The following is a 19523-nucleotide window of genomic DNA, read 5'->3' as shown; positions in this document are numbered from 1 at the left end:
CCAAGCGACACACACGTCCCATGCCGCCAGTCCTTCGGCGTCTGCGGGACACACTGCACAATGGGCTGTTCCTGTGTGCCACTTAATAGGAGTGCCTTCTTCAACCCTATCGAGTGCTGGCCACAGACTCCAATCTCTGGGGCTCTCTTCCTCACAGCACATGCTTTCCAAATTCTGCCTCTTGCTCTCTCTTTCTTTAAACCTTCATTCTCTTCTTGTCCCCTTTTCATTCTCCCAGATGTCCTTTTAAACTATGGCTGGGCACGGGTGCTGTAATCACCAATTCTGAGGTACGACTGACATACTTTGCCATTTTTGCTCATCACTCTTGTGACAGTCCAGGTTGGCTCCACAGTCCCCGGCAGATGGACTGTCATGTCTGTACGTGAATTTGCGATCAGCCAATCACCTCAATCAACCTCGGAGCAGCATGTCTCACGCGCACCTATGCCTGCGTGGAACCTGCTCATTCTGAACTCATTTATTTCAATTAAAACATGCATCGCTACAAACCTCTCTCTTCACGAGTCTACACTCAATAATACATAATGACTAAGCGAAAGCATGTTTTCAAAATTAATTAAAAATTAAAAACTGGTATCTCTCATTCCTAGAAGTATCCAGACCCTTTACTGTGGCATTCCACATTGGGTTTAGGTTCATCCTGTTTGCTTTCATTCTCCTTGAGTCCATCTGTGGCAACACTCAAATATTCATCTTCTTCCTATTTATCTTCAGTCCTGTATTTTCCAAAGCCCTTCTCCATTCTTCCAACTTACTCTCCATCCATCCATCCATCCATTTTCTAACCCGCTGAATCCAAATACAGGGTCACGGGGGTCTGCTGGAGCCAAACCCAGCCAACATAGGGCACAAGGCAGGAACCAAACCTGGGCAGGGTGCCAACCAACCGCAGGACACACACAAACACACCCACACACCAAGCACACACTAGGGCCAATTTAGAATCGCCAATCCACTTACTCTCCACTTCCTCTTTTCTGGTACTACACAACACAATATCATTAGCAAAAAGCTTGCACCAGGGAGAATGGTCCGCTATCCCATGACTTCTGGTGCATGCTTTTTTTGATGGAGTCATCCACCTATGGCCAGTTGAACTGATTGGACATCACTTAGAAAGGCACACATGTACCTGTGTATAGAAGGTCCCACAATTCACATTGCATGTCAAGACAAAAACCAACCCATGAAGTCCAAGGAACTCTCTGTAGACCTCTGTGATCAAATTGTGGTGTGCCATAGATCAGGGCAAAGGGATAAAACCATTTCTGAAGCTTTGAGTGTTCCCAGGAGCAAAGTGGCCTCAATAACTGGAAGAAGTTTAGAACCAGCGGGACTCTTCCTAGAGCTGGACAATTAGCCGAACCGAGTAACCGGGCAAGAAGTGTCCTGAATAGGCAGGTGACCAAAAGCCCATTGGTCACTCAAGAAGAATTTTGGAAGACCTCCAGCTCAGCCACATACCATCAATCAGGTGTTAATGGTAAATTGGCAAGACGGAAGCCTCTCTTGCCTAATGGCATTTCAAAGACTTCGAGATCATGAAGAAAATGATTATCCAGCCTAATGAAACAAAAGTTGAACACTTTAGGCAAAACCAAACACTTTGTCTGATGAAGACCAGACACTTCTCATCACCTGCCTAATACCATCAATATGGAGAAGGCATAATGGTGGCATAATGAAGTTGCTTCTCAGGGACAGGGAGACTGGTCAAAATTGAGGGAAGGCAGGATGCAGTGAAATCCAGATATACCCTTGAAGAAAACCTGCTCCAGAGTGCATGACAATGACCTGAACCATACAGCCAAGACAACAATGAAGTGGCTTTAGATCAAGTTTTTGAATGTCATTGAGTGGCCCAACCAAAGACTACTGTTAAACCTTATAGAACGTTGTGTGGACAGACCTGAAGGTGGCAGTTTGCAGATGCTTCCCATCCTGTCTAACAGAGCCTGAGGAGATCTGCCAGGAAGAACGGAATAAACTGCCCAAATCCAAGTGTGCAAAGCTTATAGAGACTTACCCAAGAAAACTGGAAGCTGGAATTGCTGCCAGAGGAGCTTCCACAAAGTAATTAATCAAGCGTCTGAATACTTAGAGGAATGAGACATTTCCAATTTTGATTTTAATAAATTTGTAAAGCTTTCTGACACCAGGTTTTCACTTTTTTCATTATGAGTTATTGAGTGGAGATTTATGGGCAAAATTGGAATTTTTTTCCCATTTGAAAAGAATTCTACAACACAATGAAATTTACAGAGCATGATGGAGTCTGAATACTTTCTAAACCCAGTGCATTTATATTGTGTGTGTGCGTTTGTGCCGGTGTGTGTTTATGGGCCATTCTGCACAGGGGTCACCTCTGTGTCCCTTCCCCATAATTAACATGAATTTCTCAAAGCTGTCAAATCCAAAAGTTTGATCACAAAATAAAAATGTGTGTCAAATCCAATTCAAGATTGTGGAGGTGACAGAGCCTCTCCTGGCAGCATTGTACCCAAGTCTTCTACAGGACATCAACCCATTTGCAAAGCCCAGTCACACAAACACACCCACCCACGCTTATACTCACACGGGGCCAGTTAGGATTTGCCATCGGTCATAATGGCCTGCATTTGGGGAAGAGGAAGACACACACAGACATGGGGGAATGTGTATAATCCACGCAGACTCCAAGTCTCAGACTGTGAGACAGCAGTGCTGAGCTCTTTGCAGTTGTGCCACCTGGCCAAGAACAAAAAGTGCCATAATCCAGAAGTTTATCAAAAATAATGATTTAGTGATAACAAGGGTGAGATGACCAAATGGAAAGCATAATCTATCAAATAAACTGAAAACAATATCTTTGGATGACTTATTGATCCATTCATTTTCTAACCTGCTCATCCTGGTCTGGGCCACAAGAATCAGAGCAGGCAGAATTGTGGGCATGAAGCAGGAACCAGCTCTCAATGGGGTGCCAGCCTATTGCAGCACACATACCCACATTCATTCAGTTTCATTGTAAAGTGGACAATTTACCTAAACTACGCTTCTTTGGGGCATGGGAAGAAAAAGAGGAGATGGCCACAGTAGAACCAATAGAGACATTAAGAAGACATGCAGTCCTTATATACTCGGTGCTTTGCCTCTGTACATCATCTCAAAAAAGTATGAATACCCGTCTGTGATCTTATTAGGTAATATCCTGTCTTGGTACTGCCTGTATGGAATTTGCACTTAATTTGTCATAGTAAAATATTTCTAAGCCAAAATGAAAGAGTACATTGTTTTAGAGCAAGGTTAGCATTTGTATATTGTGCTAATAAGTGACATTGTTGGAAAATAAATGGACTACACATTGCTTTTGAGTACAGTGTTTTCAGTTGTTACTTTTTTTCTGGTTTCAGCTTCCACCTTCGTATGATCAGGTTATTAAGGAAAAAAATCAAGAGCAGAATTCTACCACCGCCACTAATGCCACTCATCGACCCTCCACTGCTACTATAGCCACCCAGACCGAGCCGGACGAAAACCCAGGGACCACCTCCTCGGAAAGCAATGTGATTAACGTGGTTGATCACGGCGAGCCTTTCTCTGCTTCAGGTAAGTTAGCACATCAAGGCACTCGATCAATCAGTGTCCATTCTGGTATAACCAGCCACAAAGTAAGAGCCAAGTTCAATAGGACACCAGTCGAATCTACAGCATAATCGGACACATAACACCGCTTAGAGATGCCAGCAGTTCTAGACCAGCAGTTTCAGAATGGAAGCGACATTACCTCACATCTATAGTACACACAGTAACTACCTTGAACTTAAAAATACTTATCCCTAATCTTAACCGTCTATACTAGACGCTAACTACACTAACCCCTAACCTTAGTTCAGCCCTAATCATAACCGTCTGTACTAGACGCTAACTACACTAACCCCTAACCTTTGGTTACCCTTAATCTAAACCATCTGTGCTACACAATGACCACTCTAACCCCTAACCTTAAATGATCTTATCTTAACTGTCTCTACTACATGCTAACCACACTAACCCCTAATCCTAACCATCCTGAATTTCTTATTCACAAATTAAGGCCGAGTTTTTCCGACTTCACATTATGACGTCAATTCAAAATGGCGATACATGCTGCAATTGGGAAGTACTGTTCCACTTTATAGGTTTAGTTAGTTTATTAGAACAGTTAAATGAATCACCTCAATCCATAGTACTGAATATCAAGAAGGTAAACGTTAACATTACTAGAGTGAACAGTGACAGACTAACAAATGTTAGCTTGATGCGTGCTGCTGTTTGTACATTGCACTCAATGGTTGCTTTGTGCAGTGTTTAAGCTGCAGCTTCCAAGTACAAATAGTACTGTTTGTCGTAGTCAAGAGCTTAAAAATCATTTTTAGACATGACATCATACTTTTCGCTCCTCTCCTGATCATCAGATTCTTCTTCAATCTGGACTACAGAACTATTAGTTTGTGCTTTGTTGCTGAAACAGCAGCTTTCATGAGGGCATCTGCATTTACTTTCCTAGTTAGGCAGCGGTAACACACAGAGGTCACAAATGGCGTAATTGCTGCTTCTGACTTCCCAGCCTAACCATATGACGAATGCAGTATTGCAAGACCATGGGTTCAAATGCCACTCATGCATTGACAATGTAGAGTTGTCATGTTCTCCTTTTTGGCTGTGTTGGGTTATTCTGTGGGTTCACTGGCTTTCAAGTCACAGCCCGTAGACATACCCATCAACAACAACATTTATTTATATAGCACATTTTCATATAAATAATGTAGCTCAAAGTGCTTTAGATGATGAAGAAAAGAGGAAAAAAAGACAAACTAAGGATTAAAAAAAAAGACAACATTAATTAACATAGAATAAGAGTAAGTTCCGATGGCCAGGTAGGACAAAAAAAAAAAAAAAAAACTCCAGACGGCTGGAGAGAAAAAAATGAAATCTGCAGGGGTTCCAGACCATGAGACCGCCCAGCCCACTCTGGGCATTCTACCTAACATAAATGAAACAGTCCTCTTTGTAATTAGGATTCTCATGGAAGGACTTGTTGATGATGGTCATGTAGACTTCTGGCTTTTAATCCATCAATGTAGGAACATCATGATGCTTTGATTAAGGTGGTGGTGGCGCAGGTCACCACCACAGAAAACCAGGAAAAGAAACAGAAGAGAGAGTAGGGGTTAGTATGGATTTTAGAGCCACCATGAATAGTAATGATAATTAATTGAATATGCAGAGCATCGGGATTAAATTAAAATGAAGTTATGAGAAGGCCATGTTAAAGTAATGAGTTTTTAACAGTTTTTTAAAGTACTCCACTGTATTAGCCTGGCAAGTTCCTATTGGCAGGCTATCCAGATTTTAGGTGCATAACAGCAGAAGTGACTCACCACTTCTTTTAAGTTTAGCTCTTGGAAATCTAAGCGGACACTCATTTGAGGATCTAAGATTAAGATTTGGAATATATAAGGTGTCAGACATTCCGATATATAAGATGGAGCCGAGATTATTTAAGGCTTTATAAACCATAAGCAGAATTTTAAAGTCAATCCTGAATGACACAGGTAACCAGTGTAGTGGCATTAAAACTGGAGAAATGTGCTCGGATTTTCTTATCCTAGTTAGGATTCTAGCAGCTCCATTCTGCACTCGTTGCTGTCGATTGATGTCTTTTTTGGGTAGTCCTGAGAGGAGTGCGTTACAGTAATCTAGTCGGCTGAAAACAAAAGCGTGAACTAATTTCTCCGCATCTTTCAATGATATAAGAGGTCTAACTTTTGCTATGTTTCTTAAGTGAAAAAATGCTGTCCTAGTGATCTGATTAATATGTGATTTAAAATTCAGGTTACAGTCAACAGTTACCCCTAACTTCTTTACCTCCGTCTTGACTTTTAATCTGAATTTATCAAGTTTATTTCTAATAACCTCATTATATCTATTATTGCCAATCGCTAAAATTTCTGTTTTCTCTTTATTTAGCTTGAGGAAATTATTATTCATCCATTTAGAAACACAAGTAAGACATTGTGTTAGTGAAACAACAGAGTCGGGGTCATCAGGTGCTATTGATAAATATAGCTGCATGTCATCAGCATAGCTGTGGTAACTCACATTATGCCCAGAGATAATCTGACCTAACGGAAGCATGTAGATTGAAGCATGTACATGAATAGCTCTGAATTTATCTGTGTGATTGATTGTGCCATTTTATGAACTGGCACTGCTTTGCTTAGAATACATACTGGGGTCAGTCTGAGCATGAATGAATAAAAACTAGTTCTGTCAAGCGATCAAAAAGTTTAATCGCATGACTTTGTGTAATTAATCGTGATTAATCTCAGTTTTCTTTTTAATATGTTGAAATTTTACCACAAAGATTTTTAAGCGCAATCGGACCATATTAATAAGAATGTACACAATATAATGGCATATAAATGTACTTCACGTATTCGGGTAACTGGAACAAGAGGAAATAAAGACAAAACTTCAACAGTGAGGAGGCTTTATTCACTCATACTATAGGGCTGTGTAATGCTGAACATAGAAAACAAACAGTTGGGATTATATTATAAAATAGATGACATATTTAAGGCGTAATCTCATACTGCAGTCTCCATGTATTTCTCAATAACCTATACTAATAAAAGGCAAAGCCCTCACTGACTGACTCACTCACTCACTCATCACTAATTCTCCAACTTCCCATGTAGGTAGAAGGCTGAAATTTGGCAGGCTTATTCCTTACAACTTACTTACAAAAGTTAAGCATGTTTCGTTTTAAAATTTTACGCGTAACGGTCATAACTGGAACCTACTTACGTACATATATATGGCCATAGCCTGCAGCTCGGTCGCCGTGTGAGGCGGAGTTGCGTCCCTCATCATCACGCCTCCCACGTAATTGAGTGCCTGCCCATATAAGGCCGTCCGACGGCAGCAATCCAATAGACACGCTGCCGCTAAATATTCGCGGGTGAAGGACTGTGTTTATGCAAACGAAGATGAGATGGTCAGGGATAGACTAGTGTTTTGCACAAACTCAGTGAAAGTGCGAGAGAAACTTTTAAGTGCCGTGTCTTAGCTAACATTAAATAAAGCCGTGGACATCGTAAGATCGCACGAGATAGCACAAGCACAGCTGAGAACCTTCGATGCATGTACTCCGAGCGGCTCACGTGAACTGACTGTGAACGCAGTACGCAGAGAACAAGCAAGAGCTCCAAAGAGCGCTGAGCAAAAAACGCATTACACAATTGAGAAGGCAGCAAAAGAATATAAAGCGAGTGACGCATACAAGCATATTCATAAGTGCAGCTACTGTGGAAACAAAGCACACGGTGTTAACCTTAAGTTTAAATTAAGTTCATAGACAGGCTGCCGCTGGCGTTTGTCATGCCTACGACGAAAACGATATTCGCGAGATACAAACTTAATGAGAAGATGCAGGGTATAAACGAGACTTTTCATCATTTTGTAACGGAGTTAAAGTTATGGTGAAGGACTGTGCTTATGCAAACGAAGATGAGATGGTCAGGGATAGAATAGTGGTTGGCACAAACTTAGCAAAAGTGCGAGAGAAAATAAGTACCGGGTCTGAGCTAACATTAAATACATTTTTGAATACAGCCCTCCTCCACACTCCCACTAATGATCGATGGAGACGCACATTTTTCAATGACAGTGTACGGGATTGCTAGAAAGAAAAAAAAAAAGTATGTATTACCTGCAGGGCTCGAGCAATGCCTCCAGTTTCTGAAATTTCTCCAGCTCAGCATTTGTTGGCATGACCATGTTAGTTTTATGTAGGGCTAGTGCATCTCTTAGTGGTTGCTTGTTGTTTCGCACACGCTTCACCATCTCCAGAGTGGAGTTCCATCAGTAGGTTATTTCTTGACACAAACGGTTGACGAAGGCAATGCACTCTCACTACGACATAGGACAGTAGATTTCGTTGCATCACATTGGGACAGATTTGGAGACGTTCTTCCTGTTGTTCTTTCCAACGCAAGTCAAGTTATCACAACAAGTCACAAGTACTATCAATACATGGCAACATCTACAGTTTATGGTGGTGAAGGTGAAATTCAAGCTCTTTCCAAGATTAGATTTTTCAACTAATTATTTGTCGTCTCCAGCAAAACACCTTCACAACTGCGTCTTTCAAGAAGTATTTTTTTCTTTCTTGATTTCTGAATTTCTTTTTCACCGCTTTCCGTTCCTATTCTTACACTGCCGTATGCTTGGGCGGGCGTCCACTAGTTGGTACGTCTTGTACGAGTGTCTCAGTCTTCAGGCCATGCGCAACTTGCAGTTTTTCAAGTTCTGCAGTATTTGATGGACTGTGCCTGAAGTGCCCAACCACCTTTCGGCATTTGAAAAGTGCACCGTCAAATTCACTATTCTACAGGGACACTGTGAGAAAACGTTGAATGCTGTGCGCGATGCATGGCAAGTGTTCGAAAGGCGGCTGTCTCGCCGCTGAAATTAAATTTAGTGCGATATCTGTACTGAGTGTGCTTACTTTATTCTCAACGTTCCACTGCTTTGCTACATCCATAAAATGTTCGGCGCATGTTTCGGCATGATGTCTCTCCGATGTTTTCATGACCGTCAAAGCATGTGAATGCAGTTTCCACTGTTCATCGACATAATGGGTTGTAACCCCGAGGTAGCTATGATTTCCAAGTGATGTCCAGTAGTCACCAGTAAGGGTGACCGCCTCTGTGATCTCCAACTCCTTAGCTAGTTTTGCCCCCTCTGAGTCATACAACTCGTGTATCCTAGTTACCCCTGTGGCTCTCAAGGGTAACTCATAAGTTGGGTTGTTAGACGTGATCCGAATTATGTCGCGCAGACCTTCGTCCTCCACTATGTAAATCGGCCTGCATGCTGTGGCTATCCATTTAGCAATTGCTACCATTAATTTACTGGAGGTTGACGTGTCCATTGGTTTCTGACAAACATTGTCGAGCGTAGTCTGTCGCATATTACCCTTGGCTAATGCTATTAGTGTAAAATGGATGTTTGGCTTGCATGTGATATTGTACTGGTAGGCTGCTTGTACTCTGGTGATAACTAAACTCGGCTTGACAGTAACTACACACAACCTTAGTTTTATCGAGTGAGCCATCGGGCAAAGTTTTGAAACTGAACTTCCCATTTAATGGACCTTTTTCCATCGTTCCACAATTAGGAATATGGAGTGACTTCTACGAGAAATAACTTGAAGGCTAAAGTGGCAGTTTGCAGTCTCAGCTTGAACTACGGGAATTTTGTAGGGTGAAAAAGAACCTGCGTTAACGGCACTAATTTTTTTAACAGCGTTAAAGTTAGAATGACAGCCCTAATTAAAATACATCAGTAATTGAATTTATGCTCATAATTTGGTTTTCTTTCTCAACAGGAAGGCTGTCCAAACCGCTAAGACCTTCTTTACTACCATCAGCAGTGCAAAAACCTTTGGCTGTTCCACAGGAATCTTCACTGACAGTTCCCATCCCAAATGACTCTTCATTGACTGATAATCCTACAGAATTAACTAACAGCCAGGCTGTGCTTGACCCTGCCAGCCTTCCAGAAGTTTCTAGCCATTGTGAATCAGTAGAACCACCAGACAAGCAGGAGGTGGTAGTTAGGCGCCCAGTGCCAAGACCTCGGTCGATGATCAATTTAAAAAGCCATGCCAAAATAGAACAAGTACCAGTGCTGGTTGAGGTGAACGAAAAGAGCAGTTCTTGTACGCAAGACAACATCCTCTTGACACAAAATAAACACTTACAGGACTTATTGGAGGTATTTGGCCCAGAGGCCCAATTTGATCCAAACATGAGTACCCATGAGAGCCAGAGAAATATCCGAGCTAAAATACAAGCTTTTGAGTCTCAAGCCAACCTTGAAGTGGGTACCAGCGATCTTTCAAACCGACCAGAAATTGCTCCTCGTACTTTTGTTCCAAAGCCACCAGTTACAACAGCTAAGCCATCTATTGCTCCTAAACCAAGTGCGCGAGCCTCGGAGGAAATCCCACCTTGGAAAGAGACAAAATCTATAATGGCTCCCTGGGAAGAACCTGCTTTAGTGCTTCCAAAGATGGAGGATAGAGAAGCATCCTTTAGCTGCAAACCAGAACTTCCAAAGAAACCTAAATCCCAAATCTTTGCCACTGGGTCCACCAATGGGAATGATTTTCTTGAAAACAGACAGCAGGAAGAAAGGAAATTCCCAGTGCCTGCACCAAGACCAGTTGTTCTTAAAAAGCCAGAAAGTAAAAACTCCTTGGCATCTCAGCAACAAGCTGTAGTGATCCCGGCACCTAGGATGTCTGTGCTTGCCAGAGCGAAAAACTTTCAGGCTATTGAGGAGGGTCCTGCAGCACGGACAAGATCAAGTTCTGATCTGATAAGCTTTGATGATGACAACTGTGGCTTGGTGACTTCGGCTGTGAAGAATGGTGTAGAAAGTAGAATTTCCAACACTGGAGGTAATGCAAGCAGGGGCATTTATAGCAAAAGCTGCCATGATTTTTATGTTGTATTTATTATCTTAACATTACAAATTGATTTTTTTATTTAATAATTAACCAGGTCATATTTTAAAAGAATATTTTAAGGATGGTGAAGGTAGAGGGGTACACTAATTAATGCTGCTGCCTCATGGATCCAGGGTCCTAAGCTTGAATCTCACACCCCATTCTCCCTCCCATATTCCCCAAGATGTGCAAGTATGGTTAATTGTCAGTCTAAATTTAATATTCTGTAATAATCTGGATAGCATTGAAGGTGTAAAGGTGATAGACCACTAGGGTCAGTCGTCAGTTCACTATATTACTCATATAATAGATTTCACAATGTTTTGGCAGAGTGCATATTCTAAAACAAAAATGGTTACATGTAGTTTTAGCAAGTCCAGCTTTGAGCAGATGCAAAAGCAAAGCCTCAGTAAGACAAATTGGGATACGATTTTACGTGAAGAGGCCATTGAGGAGACGTGGGGCAGTTTTAAATATAATGACTTTAGAATGGTGGTCTAAAGTGAAGGCCATGAGAGCAATGGTTAAAAGGATAACAGGAAGGCTAAAAGACAGAAAGAAATATTACAGAAAAGGCAAAAAATGACCCAAAAAGAGTATTTCAGCATTTTTGTATTAAAAAAAAATGGTCAGGGAAAAAGTGAAGAGCATTAGGAATGGTAAAGGTGAGCTGGAATATTCAGACGGTGAAATAACTAATGCTTTGACCTTGCACTTATTGTTGTTTATACATATCGGTAACCTCCCAAAAATCCTTTAGTGACTACTGTACATTTATAAACCCTTGGCACATATTTTTTTGAAAATCTCTGCACACTGAGAAAATTTACGGCTGGCATATATTGTCCTGTTATCTGAAAAGGGAGATCAGGCTGATCCGGGTAACTATAGGCCAGTAAGCTTATAATAATAATAATAATACATTTTATTTATATAGCGCATTTCCCATGCTCAAGGCGCTTAAGCTTATGCATCACAGGTAAATTAATGGAAGGAATTATGAAGGAAAAGCTTGATTAGCACATGCTGGCGTATTACTGGGTTCAGATGAGGAAGGGCATGTTTCATTAATGTGTTGGAATTCTGTGAGGAAGCAACAAAATCAGACAATAAGAGAATTGCATGTGGTATTATTTATGTTGACTTTTAGAAGGCTTTTGATAAGGTATCACTTTAGTGACAAACTAAACGAAGTAGTTCAGGGTACGGTCTGTGGGTGTCTAAAAAAAATTGGACCAATCACAGGAAGCGAAGGGTTATCGTGTAGTGACTTGCTTCAGAATTAGTTGATGTTAAAAGTGGTGTCCTGCAGGGGTCAGTGCTGGGGCTGGTGTTCTTATTAATATGTATAACTGATCTGTTAAGAATATAATCAATAAGCAGGTTAACCCTGATGATGATACCAAACTAGGTAGTAGGGCAGATAATGGAGAATCAGCTAAATTGGTATAGAGGGACTTGGGCAGAATACAGGCCTGGGCAGATTTATGGCGGATGTAATTTAATGTAAGTAAATGTAAAGAGTGTCATGTAGGATACAGAAATGTTAGATTTGAATACACAACAAGAGGTCTGGACCTTGAAAGTGCACTTATGAGAAGGACCTGGGGTCATAGTGGACTGGTCATTATCTACATCAAAACCGTGGACACAAGCGTTTAAGAAGGCTAATAGGGTGTTATATTATATAGTGCCTGGTATGTGGAATACAAATCAAGGGAAGTCAGGTCATATAAGACACTAGCAAGGCCTCACCTGAAGTACTGTGTTTGGTGTAGATCTTCATATTACAAAAAAGACATAACCGTACTGGAGGAAGTCCACAGGAGAGCAACTAGGCTGATTCAGGACTGAGAGGTCTGAGCTGCAAGTAGATGGATGAGAATAAATGAATGAGTTGAACCTTTTAAGTTTAGAATTATGTTTAGAATAATTACATGTTTAGAATTATGAAATGAATTAGTACAGTAGATCAGAGTTGTTACTTTAAAATACATTTTTGCAACAAGAACACGTGGACACAGTGTAAACTTGTTAATGAAACGTTTTGCAGAAATGTATGCTTTTTGGCCTCTACTATCTATCGGGTGGTCCAAATCTAATTATGCAATTTTCATTACGCTATAACTTATTAAGTTTATTACATAGAAAATCATCCGAAAAATCCCTGACCATCGAGAAGTGTGCGAACTGACAACATGAAGAATCGTCTTTGTGCCGAACTGGAATCGTCCCCGCATAAATCAAAGTCATCCAGGTGATCTGGATCTACATAATTAGATCTGGACCACCCTGTATATCAACATTTAAAAAGTAACACTGAAATATTACCAACATTTTGCATTACACTTTTCTGTAGTCCTTGAGTCATTATCAGAAGTCTGCGTCATCCTTAATAGAACCTCTCTGACTTTCCATTTATCGTGCTTTAGAAACTCACCAGTGATGCACTGTACACATGGGTAAATTTCTGTAGCCAATCAGCAAAGTGGCTTGTCACAAAACCACCTGTGTAGTGCCATTGCTGGTGAGCAGTTCTACAAAGAACATTGCAAGAAAACTGCAGCAAAGTATAACATTGCAATTTCAGTCAGCATGTTCTGTTATACTGTTGAATGTGTGATGTACTATACGATTATTGCATTTACTTTAAGTGTCACATTCACATCAGAAAGTAGTCAGGTAAAGGAGTATGGTGGACTTTTGGTTAAATGAAAGATAAAATTGTTGTCTCATCTCCTTTCTTTTAGATTTTAACTTCACTGAAGCAGAAAGCATAGCCGATACTCAGGCACAGCAAAAAGTTTTTCGTAAACCAACAGTGATAAGAATACCCAGCAAACCAAATGGAAGTAAGTCTGTGTGATGTGGTAGTCAGTGTGTTAAGCAAAATGTTTATGGCAACGCAGTCTGAAGCAGGCTTTGCAAGTTTGTAAAATGTGTCTTATAATAACCGAGCCTGATTTAAATTTGTAACGAGCGTTGTGTTTGTTAGTATACTTTTTTTTACTGCAGTGATTTATTAGTTTAGCTCCATTGAGTTAATTCAGAGTCAGAAATGTGCATCAATGCCATCCTGAATGATATTTTCTGTGTTCTATCTAAATTGAAAAACAGCAAAGGTGTGTGTGTATGTGTGTAAGATATATAAATATATATATATATATTTAATAAAGTGTGTGTGTATGTGTGTAAGATATATATATATATTTAATAAAGTGTGTGTGTGTATATATATATATATATATATATATATATATATATATATATATATATATATATATATATATATATATATGTATGTATATATATATATATATATATATATATATATATATATATATGTATATATATATATATAGTGAAGCCTGCGACTCGTAAAGCCAACCTAACCCCAACACAAAGATGCGTTTTGCCACACTACACCCAGTTTATTTACAGTTTCCCCACAGTCCAACACACAGTGCGCAAATCAGCAGTAGGGCAATACACAGTCCCTTCTTTGCCGCCAGTCAGTATGTATGTATATATGTATGTATATATATATGTGTGTATAAAAAAATCCTGAAGGAGAATGTCCGGCCATCTGTTCGTCAACTCAAGCTGAAGCGATCTTGGGTGCTGCAACAGGACAATGACCCGAAACACACCAGCAAATCCACCGCTGAATGGCTGAAGAAAAACAAAATGAAGACTTTGGAGTGGCCTAGTCAAAGTCCTGACCTGAATCCAATTGAGATGCTATGGCATGACCTTAAAAAGGCGGTTCATGCTAGAAAACCCTCAAATAAAGCTGAATTACAACAATTCTGCAAAGATGAGTGGGCCAAAATTCCTCCAGAGCGCTGTAAAAGACTCATTGCAAGTTATCGCAAACGCTTGATTGCAGTTATTGCTGCTAAGGGTGGCCCAACCAGTTATTAGGTTCAGGGGGCAATTACTTTTCACACAGGGCCATGTAGGTTTGGATTTTTTCTCCCTTAATAATAAAACCATCATTTAAAAACTGCATTTTGTGTTTACTTGTGTTATATTTGACTAATGGTTAAATGTGTTTGATGATCAGAAACATTTTGTGTGACAAACATGCAAAAGAATAAGAAATCAGGAAGGGGGCAAATAGTTTTTCACACCACTGTATGTGTGTATATATATATATATATATATATATATATATATATATATATATATATATATATACTCAGCAAAAAAGAAACGTCCTCTGACTTTCAACTGTTTTTACTTTCAGTAAACTTAATGTGTAAATATTTGTATGAACACTAAAAGAGTCAACACCATAAGACATAAACTAAAAATGTTTCACAATGTGTCCCTGAATGAAGGGAGGCTCAAAATCAAAAGTACCAGTCAGTATCTGATGTGGCCACCAGCTGCTTGAAGTACTGCAGTGCATCTCCTCCTCATGGACTGGACCAGATTTGTCAGTTCTTGCTGTGAGATGTTACCCCACTCTTCCACCAAGGCACCTGCACATTCCTGGACATTTCTGGGGGGAATGGCCCTAGCCCTCACCCTGCGATCCAACAGGTCCCGGACGTGCTCAATGGGATTGAGATGCGGGCTCTTCCACTGCGAGGATGATCAGCTGTCCTTCCTGTCTCCCTGTGGTGCTGTCTTAGGTGTCTCACAGTGCGGACATGGCAATTTCTTGCCCTATAGCCACATCAGCAGTCCTCATGCCTCCCTGCAGCATGCCTAATGCATGTTCACGCAGATGAGCAGGGACCCTGGGCATCTTTCTTTGGGTGTTTTTCACAGTCGGTAGACAAGTCTCTTTAGTGTCCTGCGTTTTTAGAACTGTGACCTTAAATGCCTACTTTCTGTAAGCTGTTAAGGTCTTAACGACCATTCCACAGGTGCATGTTAATTAATTGATTATGGTTAATTGAACATGCATGGAAAACATTGTTTAAACCCTTTACAATGAAGATCTGTAAAGTTATTTGGATTTTTAAAACATTATTGTTGAAATACACTATATATATATATATATATATATATATATATATATATATATTATAATGTGTGTGTGTGTGTGTAGATATGTATATATGTAGATCTGTATATATATATATATATGTGTCTGTGTGTATGTATGTGTATATATCTATATATATATATGTGTCTGCGTGTATATATGTATATTTATCTGTATGTATGTATGTGTATGTATGTTGATATGTGTATATAAGGGTGGACTTAATTTTTCACACACTGCTTCTGCATTTTGGCTTATTTTCTGTTAAATAAATAATGACACTTGACATATGTCATCTGCTGTTGTTCATCTAAGGTTTATTTACCTGATTTTAAGACCTGCTAAGCACCATATGATTTTTATTATGCCCTGATATGTAAAACCTTAGAATTGATAGTGGGTGTACTTTCTTTTTGACATGACTGTATATATAGCTGTGAAAGAGACAATATAAGGTAAAGTCACCATCTAAAACAGGATGGAAGACACTATTTAGGATCTATGTATAGACATTCATATATAAGTCCCTATATAATAAGACAGAGAGTAAGTACTTTATTGATCCTGAAAGTAAGTTCAAGTAATAATTCAAGAGTTGGCACTATGGGCTCAGGGTCATACTGTACTGTGTTATGTCATGTCCAGAAAAAATTGCAGTTACCATTTTCAAGTCCCTGCTGCACTGTGTTTCTGGATGATATCCAGCATTCTGAGACAGTTTTCTGTGGTAGGTTTGATCAAATGTTGTATTTCAGCAGATGCAGACGATCAGGCTCCTCCACCACTCCCAACTCAGAGACCCATTGGTGCGTTTTCTGCTAGCATTCCCAGAAAACCTGATATTCCCTCCAAGGTACGAGAAGAGGTAAGATGTTTCTTTACTACCGAATATGAAGTCTTAAACACCAACATCAGGAGTTGTGACCAGTCCCTTACTTTCCACAAAGGCCGTATTAAGTGCTTTGAGTATTGGAAAGGTGTTATATAAATACAATGTACTTTTATTATTTATTTATTTCATTCTTAGTGTTTTTCACAAGCACATTTGAATTCTTCTTGTCCCAAACCTTTAATTTCTTGAATTAATAGTAGCACAAGGTCTGAAATGTGACTAACACAATCCGTAATTCCAAGATGGCTCTGTGGGTGAGTGTTTGTGTTTAGTGTTTGTATCTGCCATGTGCTCAATGCTGCTATGACAGGCTCCAGCCCCAACATGATCATGAATTGGTTCAAATGTGTTTTTGAGTGTTAGGTAAAGTAAGGTAATGTTAGGTAAGTAACACATAACTTGCATATCATACAGTATAACATAGATAACAGTTTAGACTAAAATACAGTCCATAATAAGCAGCTAAAGTTCATAAATGACGGTCCAGGTGTGAATCTGCTCCGATGCCTTTCAGTTGTGGTCTTGATTTTAACATTACCACTTGGTATAGATTTTTAACACCAGAATGCAGAATGGCCACCTTCTTTGACACTGTGCACTGGACATCTGGTCAGGATGGCTGCTGATTGATGTCAGCTGTGCCCTGAATGTCACAGTGTGTTCATCTCTTTGGTGTTGCTCATTGCCAGCTTGTGAAATGTCCCCCACTGTGAGCCAAGCACGTGTCCTTTCAGCTTTGTCAGCAGCAGACTCCAGCTGGACACTTGAGATGTTTCTGGGAGAAATTCTGTTCACAAATCAGTGGCTTACTAAGCACATGTTTATAAAATGTGGTAAGCATTGAAAGGTATCTTCTGGAGGTCAATTCATTGAGAAACAATGAGAGATGAAAATTAACTTGTTAAAATAAAATGCAGCATCATTATGCCCTGAAGATGATCTTTGTTTTCTTCCAGGAGGACAATTCGTTTGATACACCAGTTCGTCCCAGGTAAATTTATAAATGTTTTTTTTCTTCCTTTTACCAGTCCATCCTTTTTGGCAAGTTACTACAGTATATTTGAAGTAAAGCACACTACAGTCATGTGGTTTGCATATTTCTTAATGGATGTATACAAGAAATGTAATCAGAATTACTGATTTGCTTCTAGGAATTGTCTTCCATAAACTCCTCCACTGTCTCACAACCCCCAAGTGTAAATCCTAGGCCCACATGTTGACTTGGAGAAGGTGGCAAACGTTCTCCTTCTGTCTGCCTGACTTTTCCTCTGAGGGGACTTTTTTTTTTTTCTTCCTCTCACATCTGCAGAGGTGTTCAGGTCACAATATGTTATTTAGTGACTCTAAACTGGCCTCATGGATATGGCTGAGTGTATGTACACTAAATGGACAGGCGTCCATTCCCTAAGCCTAACCCTAACCCTATCCTGGGCAGGCTCATGCCATATAGTGGACTTGGGAAGTTTTCAGACCTCTTCGCTATCTGCACACTTTATTGTGTTGTAGATTTAATTTTAAATGGATGTATTGCCCATTAATCTACACTCAGTAACCCATAATGACAAAGTGACAACATGTTTTCAAGGTTTGAAAATTTAATAAAAATCAAAAACTGAAATCCCTCATTCATGAACGTATTCATAAATTTCATTTAGTACTTTGTAGAAGCCCATTTGGCATCAGTTCTGGCTCTGAATCTTTTTGGGTAAGTCTCTAATAGCTTTACAACCCTAGATTTGGGCAGTTTATCCCATTCTTCCTCGTAGATCCAATCAGACTGTGTTAAGTTGGATGGGACGTATCTGTAAAATGCCATCTTCAGGTCTTTCCACGCATGTTTTGTTTTGTTCTTTATTTCACCTCATACAATGTCTTGTGTTAGGAATTTGTTAGTTTTCGCATACCCCTTGGGGTCATCCATTGTACAGTGCCCCTTGGGTTAAGGGTCTTGCTCAAGGGCCCAGCAGAGTAGGATCTCTTTTGGCAGTGATGGGGATTCAAACCGGCAACCTTCTGGATACCAGCACAGATCCTTAGCCTCAGAGCCACCACTCCACCCATAAAAATAACAAAAAACACACAAGAGCACTTTTTGTGCTATGAGGTTTAAGTGTGGAGTTTGTCTGGGCCACTCATGGACACTCAGAAACTTATCCCAAAGCCACTCCAGCATTGTCCTGGCTATTTGCTTTAGGTCATTGTCATGCTGGTGGTTGAACTGTTGCACCAGACTGAGGTGGTATGCACTCCGGAGTAGATTTGATTCAAGAGCCTCTCTGTGTTTGCCAGCATTCATCCTTCCCCGAGTTCTGACCAGTCCCCGTGTCACAGAGAGGCACACCATGGCATACTGCTTCTACCACCATGCTTCAATGTGCAGATGATATTAGGCAGGTGATGAGCAGTAACTGATCTTCACCAGACATAGTGCTAGGAGTTCTGACCAAAGAGTTACATTTTTGTCTTTTCAAACCAATGAATCTTTTTCCTTATGGACTCGAGGGTCCTTTAACTTTGCAAACTCCAGGTGGCCACTCTACTCTAAATGCCTAATTTAGTGGAGTGCTGCTGAGATGGTTGTCCTTCTGACAGGTTCTCCTCATCTCAGTACTGGTCATCTGAAGCTCTGTTAGAGAGATCATTGGCTTCTCAGTCTTCTTCCTGACTAAAGTTCTTCTGGCCTGGTTACTGTTTTTGGCAGAATGGTCAACTCCAGGTATACTGTAGTTCCAAACTTCACCCATTTCCCAATTATTGAGACAACTGTGCTCCTGAAAACACTCAAAGCTTTAGAAATGGTTTTTATCCCCTTGCCATGATCTTTGCCTCTCCTCAGTTTGATCATGAAGGTCTACAGTACCTTTCATCTATCTGTCTGTCTGTTAAAAAAGTGCAGTGATTTAGAAAATTGGACAAAAAACAAAGCCTTGTTTAAGCCCCTTGAGTATTAATTTATAGAATCAGACCACATTTCATTTCAGGTTTATCCAGTTCCTTCAGCAGCTTGGTCAGTTGATTCATATGCTCTAAAATATAACCTGCATATTGATGTAATTGAGTTTTAATGT

General features: G+C 40.1%; 1 protein-coding gene across 3 annotated transcripts in view; it reads left to right on the top strand.

Annotated features, from left to right (window-relative positions):
* sh3d19 (SH3 domain containing 19) overlaps window positions 1-19523 on the top strand; it is a 223153-nt gene that overhangs the window by 156530 nt on the left and 47100 nt on the right. Inside the window, exons 6-10 of one of the 3 annotated variants that reach the window (XM_039750249.1) lie at window positions 3417-3612; window positions 9440-10516; window positions 13315-13416; window positions 16322-16428; window positions 17412-17446. In XM_039750249.1, coding sequence (XP_039606183.1) covers window positions 3417-3612; window positions 9440-10516; window positions 13315-13416; window positions 16322-16428; window positions 17412-17446 — 1517 coding nt within the window. Of the gene's footprint in view, window positions 1-3416; window positions 3613-9439; window positions 10517-13314; window positions 13417-16318; window positions 16429-17411; window positions 17447-19523 lie in introns of all 3 variants that reach the window. The other 2 variants (XM_039750250.1, XM_039750248.1) reach the window with 2 other exon arrangements.

Source organism: Polypterus senegalus, chromosome 4, assembly GCF_016835505.1.
Source record: "Polypterus senegalus isolate Bchr_013 chromosome 4, ASM1683550v1, whole genome shotgun sequence".
Lineage (NCBI taxonomy): Eukaryota > Metazoa > Chordata > Cladistia > Polypteriformes > Polypteridae > Polypterus > Polypterus senegalus.
The sequence above is the reverse complement of the archived record's forward strand: the minus strand, read 5'-3'. Positions and strand labels throughout refer to the sequence as shown.